The sequence below is a fragment of the Cupressus sempervirens genome, chromosome 9 (assembly GCF_028749045.1).
Source record: "Cupressus sempervirens isolate cs-2001-9-10 chromosome 9, ASM2874904v1, whole genome shotgun sequence".
Classification (NCBI taxonomy): domain Eukaryota; kingdom Viridiplantae; phylum Streptophyta; class Pinopsida; order Cupressales; family Cupressaceae; genus Cupressus; species Cupressus sempervirens.
In genome coordinates, this window is record NC_143126.1 from 397,599,417 (window position 1) to 397,618,290 (window position 18,874).

At 37.2% G+C, this 18,874-nt stretch overlaps 1 protein-coding gene across 5 annotated transcripts in view; it reads left to right on the forward strand.

The window, feature by feature from the left end:
* UBP27 (ubiquitin-specific protease 27) overlaps positions 1 to 18,874 on the forward strand; it is a 180,505-nt gene that overhangs the window by 142,964 nt on the left and 18,667 nt on the right. For 3 of the 5 annotated variants that reach the window (XM_089800317.1, XM_089800321.1, XM_089800319.1), the window contains 7 exons: positions 14,180 to 14,280; positions 14,374 to 14,616; positions 14,917 to 14,985; positions 15,099 to 15,230; positions 15,393 to 15,530; positions 15,639 to 15,701; positions 15,856 to 16,194. In XM_089800317.1, coding sequence (XP_089656443.1) covers positions 14,180 to 14,280; positions 14,374 to 14,616; positions 14,917 to 14,985; positions 15,099 to 15,230; positions 15,393 to 15,530; positions 15,639 to 15,701; positions 15,856 to 16,194 — 1,085 coding nt within the window. The remainder of the gene's footprint in view (positions 1 to 14,179; positions 14,281 to 14,373; positions 14,617 to 14,916; positions 14,986 to 15,098; positions 15,231 to 15,392; positions 15,531 to 15,638; positions 15,702 to 15,855; positions 16,195 to 18,874) is intronic. The other 2 variants (XM_089800318.1, XM_089800320.1) reach the window with 1 other exon arrangement.

The following is an 18,874-nucleotide window of genomic DNA, read 5'->3' on the forward strand; positions in this document are numbered from 1 at the left end:
TTTGAGAGATTACAAATCACCTTGTTGGATTCAGTGGCCGAGTTAATTGATGAACAATTGAAACCCATAAAGTATTCATGGATTGAGACTAGGGTAAGAATTGTTTCAGACAAGTGGAAAGATGCTAGAAATCGTCCATTGTTCAGTGTTTTGTTGGTGTACCCTAAAGAGGCAATGTTGTTGAAAGTAGTGGATTGTGAGGGGCAACTAGTGCAGAGAGGAGATATTGCATATCAGTCACATTGAGCTGATTACATATTGGAAAGAGAAGATCTATCATCAGAAATCAAGTGCAAACCAAAGGATCATGGTACTGATTACATTCTAACTAGTGTATCAGGTGAATCTCTTAATATAATGGTCTTAATAGGCCTACTGTAAATCTACTAAGAGAGTGCTCAGTTTATTGTGATGTAAAAATCCTTTAATCAATGTAGACTTAACAGTCTTGTAAGCCATTAACAGAGCAGACCCCTCATGGGGTAGATCATCAGAAGTAATCAAAATTGTACCCCTAGCAGGTACACTTTATTGCTACAGTAGTGAAGATATTGTGGGTGCAATCCCTACCATAGTTTTACCTTCTCATTGGAGGGTTTTCGCATTACCACATCTTGTGTTATGTGTTGATTACATGTTTATGTGCAAATTCCACCAGCAGTGATGGCATACACAATGAAGCAATACTGTTACAGTATAACAATGACAGAGATAAAAATGGCTTATGCATTCAGAGAAATGATTCTGACAATGAATAACAGGTTGGATTTGATATGAAGTGGACCTGAACACCTTCTTTGGAATTATCTGAGATATCACCTGGACAAGAACATTGCCAGTTATATACAAAGTTCAAACTTCTCAAGCATAGGATGCTCCGACAAAAGTACAGGTTCAAACTATTGGAGTTGTAACCTCAGGCTCAACAATCAGATTATACTTGACTGGTGAAGACTTGAAAGACAAGAATCACTATGTATACTCTGCAAGGATTTTCAAGATATTCTCCGGCCTGCCAGTGTTATCCAATAAAAGATCATAAATCTGAAAGCATATTTGGAAAATAATTTAAATATTTTTCGTAATCTGGGTGAAAAATACAGTATCAGGATAAGAATGTATGACGAAGCAAGCACTCTTGTAATCTTGTCACATCTCAGACTGCCCTTCATTTTGTGAAATACTTAAAGCACTTGTTAATTGGAAGAAGACTAGTGGAAATCATTGTAAGCAGTGCCAGATCATATCAAGTAAACCCGATGGATGTCAAGTATGTGCAAAATGTTCCCAATTCCACAGGCACAAATTTAGTATTGTGCCATTGCTTGACCCTTACCAAAGCAGATTGTGCGTAAAAAAGAAATAGGCAAGTGACCTGAAGTAGCATCAACAAGGAGTGACTATTCGAAAGGCAAAAACAAGTTGCTTTACTGACTAGCATCTTGTAACAAATAAATTTTCCAAGATGAAATATTTTACTAAATACTGAAATTAAAGTAGTAATGAAAGAAGCATACATAATCATATTACCAAAGTAAATATTCATAAGACCTTACAATTCTTTTTATGTGAAAAATAACTGAAAAACGGAACTAACTAACTAACTGTTTTATACAACATAAACTAAATGATTTCCATTCTTTTCATGAATTAATTACATGAAAGAAAGAAATATATATTGCATGATAAAGATTGAAAGAAAACATACAATCTTGGCTGAGGTATCTATTGATGTTGTGCAAGCCTCGACTTTTAGGAAAGAGGAGAAGCATCAACTTAGGCTTAACCTCCCAACACGGACCTTTTTAATCCTCACACAATCTTTTGACAAGAAAGGCCCTCCCTACCCCGGGATTAGGCTTGGGGCACTATCAGTCTAGCCATCCAAGCAATACTAGTGTTTAGAATGCCTGCTTACTTAATAGGTGGACATGCTTGATTAACTAGCGCCACCGACATTATGTCATCTATTGAAGGAAAGCATTTCCTTGAATGACCTTGGCCAAGGATTTGGATAGGTCTTATGATACTCGATCACCACCGCTCAACTTGACAATAGAGTATATGAATTGGACAAGATGAGCTTACTTGGATGTTCTTAGAGTTTAATTATATATTTTATCATGCTTTAATATATCTGATTTTTGTTCTTTCCTTTGCAAGAATTTCCTCCACCTCTTCACCCTCTTTTTGTGGTCCTTCACCCTCTTTTTGTGGTCCGTCCGACCAGGGTGAATCCTTGGTGATGGATTATGCTACTAAGCATGGAATTCCTCCATTAGCAATGTATAACTGACTCTCAGTTGAAAACATGGGATAAAACCATTTTGGCAGTAAGCTGTTCTGATGAATCAGAAATCATAAAATTAAGATGTGTTCATAGACATACATTGATCTGAAGAAAGAAACAATAAAAGCTGACAGACATGAGCCGAGTACTTATACTTTGCTTGTAACATTGAACATAAAATGGTTAAGGAACAATGGAAGATTTAGATTTATTGAGAAAGTTACTAGCATTGATTTCTGAATAAGAAGAAATGGAAGTAAACATTACTTGATTGTCGATCCATGAGGCTCAGGATGTCTTGTCGTTCTCAGCTTAAGCCGTCTGAACAGTAGAGAATAATGCTAGCAATTTGGTTTGTAAGAACCATAAGATAGAGGAAGCTTGATACTTTAATGTAAAGAAGCCGAGAGGGAAGAAAAGGTTGAATGTTGTTCTCGGCAATGAGAGAGTTTTAAATATAATGCCACGGCAGTTTTAAAAGAAATAAGATCATCGGTTTTCTTGAATTCACTGATTAAAGGAAGAGGCACCAAATGTATTCAATGTCTCTCATAGAGTTTTTAATAATTTTAAAACAATTATCAACGGGCTCTTTTGAAGAGTTATTAAAAGAAGAGAAATCCAAAATTTTATATATATATATATATATATATATATATATATATATGCATTTATATATTATTTTCAAAATGACATCATCATACTATTTGTTAGTTTTATTGGATCTCTGATAGATAAAACAGTTACTACAAGAATAATATAACTCTTACTTGTATTACTGTTGAGCAACCTTGTTCTTTAAATATTGATGATCTCTGGGACTGTAAGTGCAGAATTGACTTCCTTATCTTTATTGCTGATGACTTGAGATGACTGCTTCATATCCCTGCAGATTAGATATGATAGAGAAGTGTTTATAATAAACTGGATGCAGACCGCTGAGACAAGATGTCGTAAATTGATACTGTTACTCATCAATCTGCACTTCCTTATATATGAGGCGGAGAGTCATGACCCTTGTAGAGTTACGGCTCTACATGTAGAGTCATGCCTCTTTGGTGGCAGGACTAATCTCTTGTTAAGGCAACTGAAACACAAGAAGTGCGCTCGTATATAATACAACAAGGAGCCCAATCACATATTAATAATGTGATAATATAAATGTGACTACTGATATGTATATTGTCATCTGCCGATGATTATCTTGCAAGTGTATATTATCCAAACACAGACACACACACACACATATATATATATTTAATAATCAGCAGTAACAACTTATTTGTTAAACATAAACACAGATTAGTATATCAAATGAACATTAATTACTTTCACTAATGCTAAAACATTAACGCTATTATTATGTCCAAGGTCATACCTATTAAAATACACATATCTATATATGTGCATAATTCAGAGGATTATGATTTATCTTAACCTCATATCCTCCTTATGTATATATATGCATGTACATATTTATACATATTTTAATAGAGACGAGCTTGAAGATTTAATAGCATGGTGGCACCATACGTTTATACATATGTGCATACATATATGTGAGTGATGAAGAAAATGAAGATGCCACAATAGAACAACAAAGATACAGATTTTGATTATGAATTTTGTAAGTTTGAGCAACAGCTAGCAGACATATTCACTAAGCCATTGGGAAGAGCAACTTATGTGCGCCTAAGAAGCAGTCTTGGTGTAGTTGATTTGGATCAGAAGTGATCCTTGCATTGTCGGCTCGGGACAAAGGGGGAGTGTTGAAAACTGTCGGTTGCCCCTTGAGGCAATTGCCTACTTACCCGTTAGAAACATTAAATTCGGTAGGTGAGTTTGAATTCAAAAAGAGGGAAAGTTTTTGAGACAAGTCAAGAAAGCAAGAATGCTCATTCATTCTATAGAGTAGGAAGGATAGAGGTTAGTGGAAGAGAGTAGAGCTTTCAAAGAGTAGAAGGAAGGTTCAGGAAGTCAGGACGAAGATCAGAGGTTGCAGCAGCACAGGTCTTGATCTCCTTGTTCTCTGCATGTTCATTTTGTTTTGTCCTGTGAAGCAGTGACTGCTCCAAGCATTATTGTATGTAGCCATTTTGTGCTGTAAGTTTATATTACAAATTGAAGTTGTAGGTTAAAGTATTTTGATTCGAGTTGAAGCCATATGCTCCCAGATTTGTAATGGTTGAAACAATTTTTTAAATAGAAAGCAAGCAAGCAAGCATATTAGTCAATCCAGTCATTTGGCTTATTGTTGTCTCCTTTCTATTTATTCAACTTTGTGTTTAGTATTTGAGAAAAATAGAGTTGCAAGTTCTTTGTTCTTATCTTTGTGTTTTAATGGTGGGAGAAACTAGACTGTAGTTCAGTCACCAAGAAACCTGCTATCCTTGATTAACCAAGTACTCTGCCCTAACTTGGTTCTAGTGCTGACCGAGTTCTTTACGTGATTACCATATCATTTAGTTGTAGTACTGACCGAACTCACGCAGTCATTGTTTATCCGAGCTCACTTGGTCCCCTCATAGACTGAGTTAACCAAGCTCACTCAGTGTAGTGTTGTCTAAGTCAATAGGTGTCGAGCTCTTTCCTTTGGAGACTGAGTCACTTGGGTCCCATTGCTGTCAAGTAGCTTGGCATTGCCTGTCACTCAGTTACTCAACGTGTCAAGCAATTCAGCACTCACTGTGTTTTTGGTTGTCAAGCAAAATTTGTTTTGAAGTTTTTCACAAAAGAGTAGCGATCATCATGATTGAGTGAACGAGAGAAACAGTGTATATAAAATCATGTTTTGGCGGTGAAGATATTCAATGAAAGATGCGCTTAAATGCACAAATAACATTTGAGAAGCATCACGAGGCTCATAGGATTATGCCTAGATATACCATTGTCATGCATATAAAAAATTATCAAATTTAACAAATAGATTATTAATTGTTGTTGTAAAATATCATTAGGCTAACAAAGTCGATTAGTTACTTCTTATGAAAAGGCGTGGTGCTTGGAAAAGCAACCGATACCCTTCTATATAAGGATATAATTTAGAGAATTGGGACAATTCATATACACTTTCCAAAAAATTTGCATACTTTATACACACTATTGATATATTATTTTCTCATGGGTGAAGAAATGGAATTCTGAACTACGCTTGCGGATATTGGATCATTTAGTAAATTTTTATGAGTGATCTTGGAATCAAATTGCAATGAATTGATCATTAGTAATGAGTGTCTTCATTGCATTGCATTTTCTAGCATAACCATTGAGAATATTTATTATATTTATTTGTATAAAGTGCAAAAATATTATAGAGTTGTGTCCTTTATAATTATTTTTAAATTCTATAAATAATTTATATGATAGATAAGTGGCTAGGGTCAATTATAGCATTTTAAACTTGATTATCACAGATATTGTGAAATATTTAATTGTTTCCAAATTTGTGTTTGGTTTGTCTTCTAACCGTAAGAGTTAAAGCGTATTCTAGACTAGTTTAAAATTGTGTCTATATATTTGATCCATCACGTCTTGATTACTAAATTTTTTATGGTTAAGGTGCATAGAAATTTACAAAGTTGTACGTAATTAATTATAATATTGACTCTGTTTGCCCTTTAATTTTTGGTTCTGATCTTTATATTATTCATGATTCATAATCCATGTGCTGGCAATTATTTCATATTTTTTCTTTTGAAGAATTAATATATTTATTGGTTGCAATAATCCATAGTAACTATTTTTAATTTAAAACACTTTCACATTTATATAATCATTTACTTTTGTTCTTAATTTGTAATTTGCAATTTTAACGTTTTCTATAATCCTGGCCATTTGGAAAACTTTCATTGCATTCACATTCTAACCAATCTACTATAAGTATCTTGGATTTAAGTGATTTGTTCAGGATTAGGTGCACCCGCTGTGGCCTTGTAGAGTCAGAAGTGCAAAAGATTAAATTGATTGATCTTGTAAAGTTGGCCATAACCGATTGGATATCCCAAGATTAATAATTTAAATTTGATTTTAATTGTTTACTTTGTCATGTCTTCATAGGCTGGTAGTTTATCTGCATCATAAAGAAATTGGACAGATTCTTTCATCCACTTTGTGAAGTGCAATAGGTTGCAATCAAAAAGAGTGGAGAACTTGGTATTTGGTGCATTATAACTTGCATCTCCTCTCACACAAGAGTAAAGAATACAAATAAGGGGAGATGAAGAAGTGGAATGTAAATGCAAAACTTGCAGACTTGAATGCTTCTGCTTCTCAACTTTCAATTGAAGATTTTGATGCCAATACTACTATTGCTTCTGCTGATCCCATTGGCCTTAACTCTATTGCTGAGTCAACTAAAGTTGAAGAACTAGGAGGAGGAGGAGAAGAAGATGATGATATTGAAGAAAAAGATGAATAGCAATAAATTTTTAATCCATTAGTTGAACTTGAAACAATGATACTTGAACTTATTATTTAATTTTAATGTTTTGAATCTTTGGTGTTGAACTTGAAACATATGACGGCATGACCAATCCAAACTAACCCAAACCCCTTTCAAAAACTTTGTCATACTGGTGAACTGGTTCTTCAAACTCGAATTGGTAACTTAGGTTCTTGAGGTGAAATTGGGATTAGTAAAAATCATACACCTACTTCAATGCCACTATGGTTTTCCAAACCCTCTATGAGCTTTACTGCTTGTAAGCCAAACAAAAATGTTGAAAAGAGGGAAAAAAGGTGCAATATCCAAATAAAGAAAAGAAAGCATAAGTAAAGGAGAGAAAAATGTAAAAAAATGAAAAATGGAATGGTTTGGATGTGGGTGTGCAAATATTTTTATCAATTCTACTCAGTAAAAATCAGTAAAGGTAGAACAATGTTTGTGGTTGGCCACAACAATAACCTTGTCGGGACTATGCACACCTAACTACCATCGAGGCTCTATCCACGATACTTTTGGAGTAAGGATATCAAAATAGCAAAGTCGAATGGAGATAAGAAGCTTCTAAGGTTCTTTTCGAGTAGGTAATTAATCATATGCACACATGTGAGTAGTCGAAGATGAAGAATCTTAGCTCTACTTGTGCTTTCTTCCATTTTGAGTGCATTTCTCATTTTCCCTGGCTTTGCATTTTCAAATGTTTCTACCATGTCTTTTGTAGTCCCATTTTGAATATTGATAATCACCTTTACCGCTTTAAAATGCACCATGTCGTTCAAAATTATTGTGTAGCTAATAGGATGTATGTCGTCGGTAAATGCTATGTAGCCAACGGGCCCTTCGGGAAGGTTCTTGTTATGTAGCCAACGACCCTTTGGGAAGGTTCTTAGGAAAGTATTTATACACCCTCCAGGATCATTGTAATTATCATGAGAAGCATAAGGTAATATCTTTGGCATATGGGAATAACAAAAGAAGTATTGCTATTCTTGTCTATTGTTTGTGTGCATTAATCTATTTACCCATACGGTAAACATTTGGCACCGTTGCCCCATGAACTTGGAACGAAGAAGGAATGAAGATTAATGCCAAATTAGCTTGACAAGGATTGAAATAAGATAAAGGGAAAAGATGGAATACGCATTGTGCAAGAAAATTTAATTTTGGCACAACAAGCTGAGCGTAGACGAAGGTTTCAACAGATTGCCGACAGACATCGAACCACCGAGGAATTGTTGGAGGAAACTCGACAGCGGGTGGAATTGGTGGAAGAAGCAAGCGAGGAGTTTTTGAACCTGTATTCGCTGAGGGAAGAGAATCCAGACAGAAGGGAATTAACTTGCACAGCTCAGAGTGTTGAGGGAGCACGAGCGTGGAGCGAACTCTTCGTTTGCGATACACTTTTGGAACGGACAAGTTCTCTTAACGAAGACCGTTCTTCACCAAACAACGCAGTTGTTGGGAATAAGACGTTTGCTCGAAACAGCGTCAGTGTCGGAGAGCAGAGCGTTGGTATCGGAATACAAAGCATTGGTGTCAGGATACAAAGCGATGGTGTCAGAGAGCAAAGCGTTGGTACTAGAATACAAAGCGTTGTTGTTGAGATACAAAGCGTTGGTGTCGATATACAAAGCATTGGTACTGGAGAGCAAAGTGTTGGTGTCAAGATACAAAGCATTGGTGTCGGGATACAAAGCGTTGGTATTGGAGAGCAGAGCGTTGGTGTTGGAATACAAAGTGTCGAGGTCAGAGTGCAAAACAATGTTGTACACAAAATCAAGTAATAATGGCAGGACCAAAGGAGAAGTTGCCCAAGTTTGATGGTGATGGAAAAGCCGATCCAATCCGACACTGTAAAACATGTGAAACAATTTGGAGGGCGAATGGCATAACAGATACAAATGAATGGGTCCGACAATTTTCGGCAACCCTAAGGGGGGTGGCAATTGATTGGTTCACCGATATGGATCCCCAAAAATTAAACGACATAAAGGAGTTTACCACTGAATTTCAACTGTTGTGCGACGACAATGAGATCGTAGCAGAGATACACAACACGAAGCAAAGCAAGAATGAAATAGTTCGAGTATATGCCAGAAAATTAAAAGACTTAATAAACAAGATGGAAAGTAAGTCGGCGGATGGGTTGCAAAAAAGATGGTTCATTGAAGGACTACGTCTGAAGTTACGAAAGAAAATGAAGATTGTGTCGCCATCGTCATACACTGAAGCATACAATCGGGCAATGAACTTAGAAAGTCAGCAAAAAACAAAAAAGAATAAGAGTAGCAGCTTATCTAAGTCAGATGATGATGTGTCTTCGGAAGAAGAGAGTAGCGATGACGAAAAGGGCAGCAAGAAGGTCCGAGCCCTCCAGAAGGATATGATCTGAATGATGAAAGAATTTAAGAACATGCAGAAGGAGATGAAGGGAAACGACCTCTGGTGCACGGAATGTAAGATAGAAGGTCACACGAAGGGATCCTGTCCAAAGCACCAGTTTTGCGAGATCTGCCAGATCATGGGACATTCCACAAAGGAATGCCCCATCAATATGAAAACAAGAGGACCTCAACAGGTGCTCCTAACCCAGGAGGCTTCCACATCAGGAGGGAGCGGAAATACTAGTAATGAGGGTGCCACATCGGGAGGGTACAGAAATAATAGGTGAGGGCAAAACAACAACAATGCTAACAATAGTAATGGAAGCCGTAGCCGAATTCAGTACGATGTGAATGGCTGCCCAATGGTACAATGTTGAGCATGCAATTTGTGGGGCCACTTTGCCCAAGATTGTACAACGACAAACATACCGAAGTTGTTATGCAGGTGGTGTGGTCCTGGAGATCATTAAGATGCCAAGTGCCCGAAATCAGGAGTGAATCTGATCACCATCGGGACAGATGAAGAGGAGGTTCTGGCAATCACATGGAAGCAAGCAAAATTGTACCCCCACCCGATGGGGGGAAAAAAGAGATTAGAGGAAGCATGGCCGGAAATGGAGAAGGTGATGCAGGCGGAGAAAGCACACTTGAAGGACAGTATTGGTACCTCATCAAGAAACTGTGCGGAACAAAACATCGTATGACAGATATTACAAACTGAATTACTGGTCAAGATAAATGATTTGCTGCTCACAATGCCTCAACTTCGATCGGCACTTACGAACATCGCTCCCACTGCTAAATCATCAGGAGAACAAGGAAGGGAGAAGGAAAGTGGAGCACGTGTGGAGGACTCAATGCTGCTAGCCCTCACATCCAGACGGCATCCAGCGGTAGTCGAGATGGGAATTTTGGGAACTGTTCTAATAGACACAATTGTGGATGGAGGGTCTTGTGTGAATGTGTTACCGGAGGACACTTGGAAGAGGTTGGGACAGCCAACGTTGTGGCCACCTACATTCCAGTTGCTAACAGTGGACCAGCACAACATTAAACCTCTCAATGTCCTGATGGCACAACTAGTGATGATTGGAACATAGATATTTCTACTCAACTTCGTTGTCATCCCGTTGAAAAGGAGAGGATACGATGCTATTCTGGGCCGTGGATGGCTTGTGCAAGCGAAGGTCAAGCATGACTGAAAGAAAAATACATTATCACTAGAAAGCAAAGGGAGGAAATTCATTATTGATTTGCACAGACAAATGTTGGGCAAGGAAGCTCTCTCATTTGATTCCGATGACGAGGATGAAGGGAAACAACGGATGGAACAAGATCAGGAAGGAGTCCTACAGTTAGAAGGATGATCAACGGACGATGATCTAGACTCGGTAAACGGCCTTTTTCACTAGTAGATGGAGGACTATGAGCTATTCCGAAGTTGAGCAATTACGAAGTTGCAACATGCTCATGATAGAGGAAGGGCACACCAGAGACAAATTTCCAAAAGAATTCAGGGAAATACAAGAGGGAGACACACCGTTGGATGAAACACCTGCGCATGAATTCAGTGAAGGGAAGTAAATAAAATATGATGAAGCCACGGTACAAACCATGAATTTGGGAGATGAAGCAGAACCAAAGAACATACTGGTGGGAAGGTCCAACCAAAGAACCGCATTCCATTGGTCGAAGGTGCAGGTCCAGTATGGAAGCGACCTTACAGGATGAACAAGAACTACGCAACACGGGTTACAGAGGAGATCAACAGGATGTTGGAGGCCGGTATCATTTTCAAGGTTCAGAGAAGTGAATGGGTGTCGTCCATAGTAGTCTCCTTGAAGAAGGATACCACCTAGATCCGGATATGTGTCAATTTCAAATGCCTCAACGCGGTAACAATCAAGGATCCCTTCTCGATACCATTCACGAACAGCATATTGGAGGAGGTAGCTGGACATGAAATTTACTCATTTGTGGACAGGTTCTCAGGATACAATAAAATTTGCATAGCAGAAGAAGATAAGCTTAAAACAACATTTGTAGTAGGAGGGGTGTATGTGTACAACCAAATGCCATTTGGTCTATGCAATGCGCCGGCTATCTTTCAATGGATCATACTGCACATATTCGACAAGGTGTCTATTGGTAACTTCAAGGCATTCTTGGATGATTGGTCTATGTTCAGCACCGAGGACAAACATTTGACGGCGTTGGGCAAATGCATGGAGAGATGTCGGAGGTCACGACTAGCTTTAAATCATTTATGGAGGTAGCTAGACATGAAATTTACTCATTTGTGGACGAGTTCTTAGGATACAATCAAATTTGCATAGCAAAAGAAGATAAGCTTAAAACAAGATTTGTAGGAGGGGTGTATGTGTACAACCGAATGCCATTTGGTCTATGCAATGCGCCGGCTACGTTTCAATGGATCATACTGCACATATTTGACAAGAAGTCTATTGGTAACTTCAAGGCGTTCTTGGAGGATTGGTCTATGTTCAGCACTGAGGACAAACATTTGATGGCGTTGGACGAATGCATAGAGAGATGTCAGAGGGCACGACTAGCTTTAAATCCAAAAAAATGCCGGTTCATGGTTCCACAGGGAAAATTGTTGGGACATATAGTTTGCAAGGAAGGATTGAAAACGAATCTAGACAAAGTCAGGGTGATACTGGAAATGCAACCATCCACGAATGTCACGAAGGTGAAGTCTTTCCTTGGACACATAGGCTATTACAGAAAGTTCATCAAAAACTTTGCCAAAGTATTGTACCCGTTGGACAAATTAACATGCAAAAGAGAACTGTTCAGATGGGAGAAAGATTAGGATGAATCATTTGAAGGGTTGAAGGTACGCTTGGCTACAACAACTATCTTGGCATATTCGGATTGGAACAAGGAATTTCATGTTCATGTCGATGCATCCAACTATGCAATAGTCGCAACCTTGGCACAAAATCGTAACCACAGACTGGATCACCTAGTGTACTTCGCCAATTGACTACTATCTAAGGTAGAGAAAAATTACAATACAATGGAACGAGAAGCATTGGGCATGGTTTATGCAGTACAAAAATTGCGACATTACTTGCTGGCAACACCGTTCGTGTTCTATGTCGACCATCAGGCTTTGTTGCATCTGGTCAATAAACCTATCATCCAAGGAAGAATCAGCCGGTGGTTACTTTTGCTACAGGAGTTTACTTTCAGGATCATTGTATGACCTAGGAAGAAACATGTGAGCACAGACCATCTGTCATGTCTCAAAACAGGAGAACCCATGGATGGAGTGAGTGACGATTTCTCTGATGCACAATTATTTCAGATTGCAATACTGCCAAAATGGTACACAAGCATTGGAGAGTACCTTTCGACGGGATAGTTTTTGAGTGACATGCCACCAAATGAGAGAAGGAAGTTGGTATTGAGGAGCTGAATGTTTCAATTGATCAATGGGTTGTTATACAAAATGGGAATTGATAAGATCCTACGACGATGCGTCCTAGAGGAGGAAATTCCAAGGGTACTAAAGGAAGTAGCAAAGAAAGCTCACGATCAAAAAGAAGCTGAATGCCATGAGGTCACATTGATGCTGAAGGAGGTAGTAGAGGAGAACTCCCAGATCAGAGCTGATTTAAAGGTCCGGACGGAGCAAGTGTATCAACTACGGCGCAGCTGATCTACACAGTCAGAGACACAGCCTTCTAGTTCATGATGTTTATGTTGTTTTTATGCATAAATGTAATTAGTTGTTTTGAGTTTTGTTGTATTGTCGTCCGGAGACAACTTTTCTTTTTGGGGGGAATGATGTCGTCGGTAATTATTGTGTAGCCAACGGGATGTATGTCATCGGTCAATGTTATGTAGCCGACGGGCCCTTTGGGAAGGTTCTTGTTATGTAGCCGACGACCCTTTGGGAAGGTTCTTAGGAAAGTATTTATGCACCCTCCGGGATCATTGTAATTATCATGAGAAGCATAATGTAATATCTTTGGCATATGGGAATAACAAAAGTACTGCTGTTCTTGTCTATTGCCTATGTGCATTAAGCTATTTACCCATACGGTAAACAAACCGTCTAAGAGAACTCTTCTAATGAGAGCACATAGTCTCAATAATGATCCATAACCCTGCATATGTGTGATCTGCCAAAACAAATCCACACATCCCAAGTATAAATGGAGTCACACTTGTAACTTGCACAGATTTTTCTTATCTGGATATAACTCGTAATTAAAACTTGAATGGTAGCTGCAAGTTTTGTATCTTTGAAATCATTAAATTATTTGTTATTCACCACCAACTACCATCTTGATCTTTATGAACACGCTTACTGTAATCTGCTTTAGAATGAATTGAAATAGCTGGCAAGTGTTTGATTCAGAGGAGTAATTGTATGCTAGCTACTCAAATCTAGAAAGGGGAGCTACTCAAATCTATGGTGATTTCTCTGATTAGAGTAATTATATTTTCCATATGTATTTACATTTTTCACTTTAGTAATTACATTCACTGGTGTAGTTCTGAATACTCCATGATTTCTTGTGTTATCTCTGGTGCTGAAACTGTGTTTGCTAAATTTCTATCACATTAGTTGTTATGGCAGTTCTATCCAAGGTTGTTAATATGATGCCTAACATAGTGTCAGAAGTCTCTTTTTTTAGAGAGCATGTTTTGGATTTTAGTGAAACACGGGTCATTGAAGTAAAACTCATAGGAAGAAGCTTGAGACTTTGGTATTCAAACTATAGTTATAGTATACACTGCCCTGGTAATTAGGCTTAATATTATTTCTGATAATGCCTGCCTTTCATTGAGTTGTATTTGATGTTGTTTGCAATGCATGATTATGCCTATTTCACTAAAAGAAATTGTTCCATAATTGGAATAATGATTATGTTTCAACATGGAACGATGCACAACGGAAACCAGAAGGTTGAAATTTTATGTTACAACTATTCCTTGTTTCAAACTAGCGAGTCCTCTCATAAATATGTTTGATTTTCTGCTAAGAAACAATCATGGTGAAGAGTACTGTCTGTGATTCCATTTTAGAGTTATCTGTGCTTGGAGCAGAGGGAAGAGTGGTCAGTCCCCGGCAAGTTATGATGGCATTAGAAGCTCATGCAGTTAATTTTGATCTTGCAAGGCAACAGGTAAACACCTGCCTCCTTTTTACAACTTTTCGTATTGTTGCTTCTGTTATATTCTTTTCATTTTAACTCATTCTTTATCGATATGATCCCTAGGATGCAGCAGAAGCATTGGGACACCTTTTATCTGCACTGAAAGAAGAGTGCCTTCAATACATGGAGCAATACATGCCACATCATGGTTCTTTGTCAAGTGTTTTGGCCCTTTGTGATAGTGAGTTTACCAATCACAAAGATAGAGGCGAACGTATTTCTCTAGAGATTTGGAACCATTACCTTAAGAGGCCCTTAGATGGAACCATTGGAAGTGTATTGACATGTGAAAGCTGTTCATTTCAGGTTATCTATCTCCTTAACAAAGAATACATATCTTCATTTATGCACACATTTATAATTTGGCTGGTTGAAAATGGTCAGCAGATATTTCATGTGTAAATGTGCCTCACGGGAAAATTTATTGCCTCAAAATACCTTGAATCTCTAGCTAAAGTTGTGATGAAGGTGCTCATTGTTTGTTTCCCTTCTGGGACGCTTCTCATAAATGTTAAAAGTAAGAGTATAGCCAAGGAGGATGAGCTATTAGATTTACATTTGTTATCGACCTACTTTTGTTGCCTAATTGTTGTGTGTGGTTTGCAGCCTTCAACACATTTTGAGTTTTTCCATGACTTGCCAGTAGCACCCATAGTAGACAGTGATGGTGACATTGTAAGTAACAGGGCTTAGGTTCCATTTTTAATCTTCCAATTTCTTTAGTCAACTTCTTTTCAATTTCTTCTGTCTAATTCTTTTGCATGTTTCAAATTCATGTTTCATTCCAGGTGGAGGGATGCACTTTAGACAATTGTTTGAAAAAATTCACCGCCCCTGAACAGATTAGGAATTATCGATGCAATAATTGTTCTCATCTGTCTGCAATGAGAGCTCTATCCTTGAGATCTGAAGTGAATAAGGTTGGTCTTGGAGCCCATAGCAATTCTGTTAATGTGAATGGATATTTTAGGATGCCCTTTCTAATTATTCTTCAGATTTTAAGAGTGGGCAAGTCTTAGATCATACTGTTATGACATGCTGAAAAATTATAATCTATTTTGGTTTGGACTATGGTGTTGTAGGCTATTGTACAGAAGATTGAAGATTGTAGTGATGATGAAAGTTGTTCTTGTGAAGCACTTGTTGCCAAAGAAGGATTGTCCTGGTCAGCTGCTTACAGAAATGCTTGCAAACAACTAAGATTGGGCTGCTGTCCAAAGGTATTGAAAATTTATCTTTTAATCTTGTTTTTAGAAAACAAGAAGGATAAAATCATGTTTATTACTCAGGTTAAGAAAGCTAAATTAATTGCTTGGAAAATGATGCAGGTTTTGTGTATTCACTTACAACGAGCTTCTATTAATGAAATTGGCGAGTTAATAAAATTAAGGGTATGTACTTCTAATGTGGAAACTTGCCTTGTATTTTCAACAGCGGTAGAGATTGCAATTGTTCTTATCATGCATGGGTTTTTCTTATGGTCCACAGGTTTTAATTGGCTGCATTTCAAGTGTTTAACATTTCAGTGCAAATATTTATTTGCAGGGTCATGTTTCATTTCCCATAGTTTTAAATTTGTTTCCATACACTGTTGCTGCACAAGGAACAAAGAGGGTGTCTCTATTGCATGAAAGACAGATGCAAACAATGCAGAACCAGTCTATGCTTTCACATATTGAGCAATTTAAAGTACAGTTTGATAGAAATTTATCATCTTGGAGTCCTTTATTTGCCAAAGAAGTTAGCTTTTATTCAAATTCCATGTCTGAAAACTGTGTTGAAAACACTTTACGCAACACTGTTGATCAGTTACTCCAACCTCAAGTAAACAAACCTCTCAATGATGAAAAAATTAACAACCTGCTTCATCGTTCCATTTTCCAGGTTAGTCTTTGAAATGACCTTTTTATGAACTTGATAATATTCCTTCTGGGAAAGTTTATAATTATCAGAATGTTCTTACTCCATTTGTGTGAAGTGTAAAAAAAGAGATAAGATGCAGTACAGTGCCTACTCTAACAATAATAAAAAGTAATGTAACATGAGAAGCTTGCATATTGAGATTTCTGTTAGTTGTTCATGAGCAATTTAATGTTCTCTAACTTGCTGTGACTTCGCTTCTTCAACATCTCTGCTGATGGCTTTTGTTGAGTAATTCTAATTTTTTAAACATGCTTCAAGATGTAGTAGTTATACATGCCATTTCTTTAGATTCTTGTTATGCTTTCTATCTACTACATTGTGTTCATCCCTTCCAGAATATAAGCAATGCTCTAAGTTGAGATTTAAAATCTTTCAAACCAAAAGTGGATTGATGAGGCGGACAGAATCATGTTTACACAAGTGAATTTATATTCTCTTGGAATGAGATTTAGTGCCCTCTAACTATCTCAATAACTTACCATAAATAGTATGAACCCAAATGTCCAAGTGACTTACTAAGAATAATGTGTATGAGCAGAGCCTAAAAGGCCTTTGAAAGACAACCCCCAAATAAACTGATGCATTAAGATGGAGAGTACTAAAATAGACACCCAAAGGGTCAATAAGATGATCCTAAATAACCCTCAAAGGGCACCCTAATCACTACATTAGCCTATAGGAACCATTGATAATAGGCTAACTTCTGAAAATAACTGATGCTTAGGAAGGCACAAAAATGGGGACATTATAGTCTTTTTGTGCTTTCTATCTAGTACATTGAGTGTACTTGTTGCTTCCAAAATATAAGCAATGTTCTCATATTGATTTAAAAGATTCTTCAAACCTAAACCAGATTGGTGAGGTGGAAAAAACCTCTCTTACACAAACTAAATATGCTCAGTGGTGAATCTTGGATGAATCCACACCAAAGATGGATTTGGGTATCCGTCCAACTACTAAGAAACTCCAAGAGTCTTCATCCTTAGATTTCTCCTCAATGAAAGCCAAAGCTCCCAAACTTCTTACTGAGAAAATAACTAAGCCAAGTATATCCAAATGAACCCTTAATATTTTTGTAAGGAAGCTTCCGGGAAACCTGTAACATCCCATTTTTCCTAGCCTTAACTATCATATCATTGAACTCAGTTACTTTTCCATATTCATGAGCATGAAAAGGCAGTTATAACAGCAATTTAGATGTCCGTATGAAAGAGTTAAATGACTATAGAAGATTAAAGAAGCATTCAATCAACAAATGCAATATATATAACTGCCATATAACTAACTTTTACTAAAACACGCTATTTTTCCATACAATTTAAATATAACTAAAAGATACATTGCTTTTCATAATCATATGAAAGATAGTTATAACAACTACTTCACATATTCAAATGGAAGGGATTAACGGTTATAACATTGAATCCTAGTCAATTGAAAAGAGAGTAACTACTTCAACCATATTAACCAACTAAACATATCTTCAACTAAACTTGCAAGAACATAAAAGCAAAGTACATGTTAAAAGAAGATAACTTGAATATAGATCATATCTCTCTTGTACAAGACCTCGCATCTAGTGGAGAAGAGTATCATTGTCGGGGGCTTAACCTACCAACCACGGACCCTTAAGTATCCCCACACAATCTCAACTGAGAAAGGCCCTCCCTACCTGGGATTAGGCACGGGACATCCATGTCCTACCACTGAGCATTCTGGTATTAGAGTGTCATCTAGGAAATTATCTAAGGCCCTGGAGTCCTTCCCATTGGCTCATCTATCCAACTGCTAGCAACGCTGACCTCTAGTGATTACACCAGCAAGCATGCCAATAAACCTACTGCTCAACTTGACAACAAGAATAATACCATTTGATCACCATGAGCTGACTCAGTCAGTGTTTATTTGTTTAAGTTCGTCAACTATTTATTTTGTTTCTGATTTCTTCTATTATCTTGTAAGTATAAACACAATGATCATTCGATATCAGTCCACACTCTTCATCTCGACCATGCTAGTCATCCTTGATGAATCACAATGTGGCTGTCTAAATCATTGAATAATCACAGTCAATACATTTTGCCCACCCTGAGCTTATGACAACATATATATATATATATATATATATATATATATATATATATATATATATATAAAAGATTCATGATACTTCATAAATTGTTTTTCTTGACTCACTTTGAGAGCGCCTTTCCTGAAATCTTCCATCTTAAATCAAAATTCTGAAAAGAATAATTTTACAGTATGTAATAGATAGCTCAGACTCTCATGTATGTTTTTTATAATTTCAATGTTTTTTTCAAATTTCCAAGCTAAGATTCCTGAGCCTTGTCATATAACAATTGAAAATAAAATTGCAGAAAGAATGCATGACCTGGTAAAGGTATTATCACTCCCTTGTGCTTGTGGGAAGCTGAAATGCTTGGTATGACTCCTTGCCCATAGTTTATAGCACTCACTGGTAATTGAGAAGCGAGACTATTATTGACCCATGATCATGTAGATGAAATCACGAAACATAGGAATATGAAATTCACTCTCCAACTAATGCTTTAAATTTTATGCACTAAATGAATGCAATTCTCAATTATTGATGTATGACACTGTATGTGCAATCACAGAT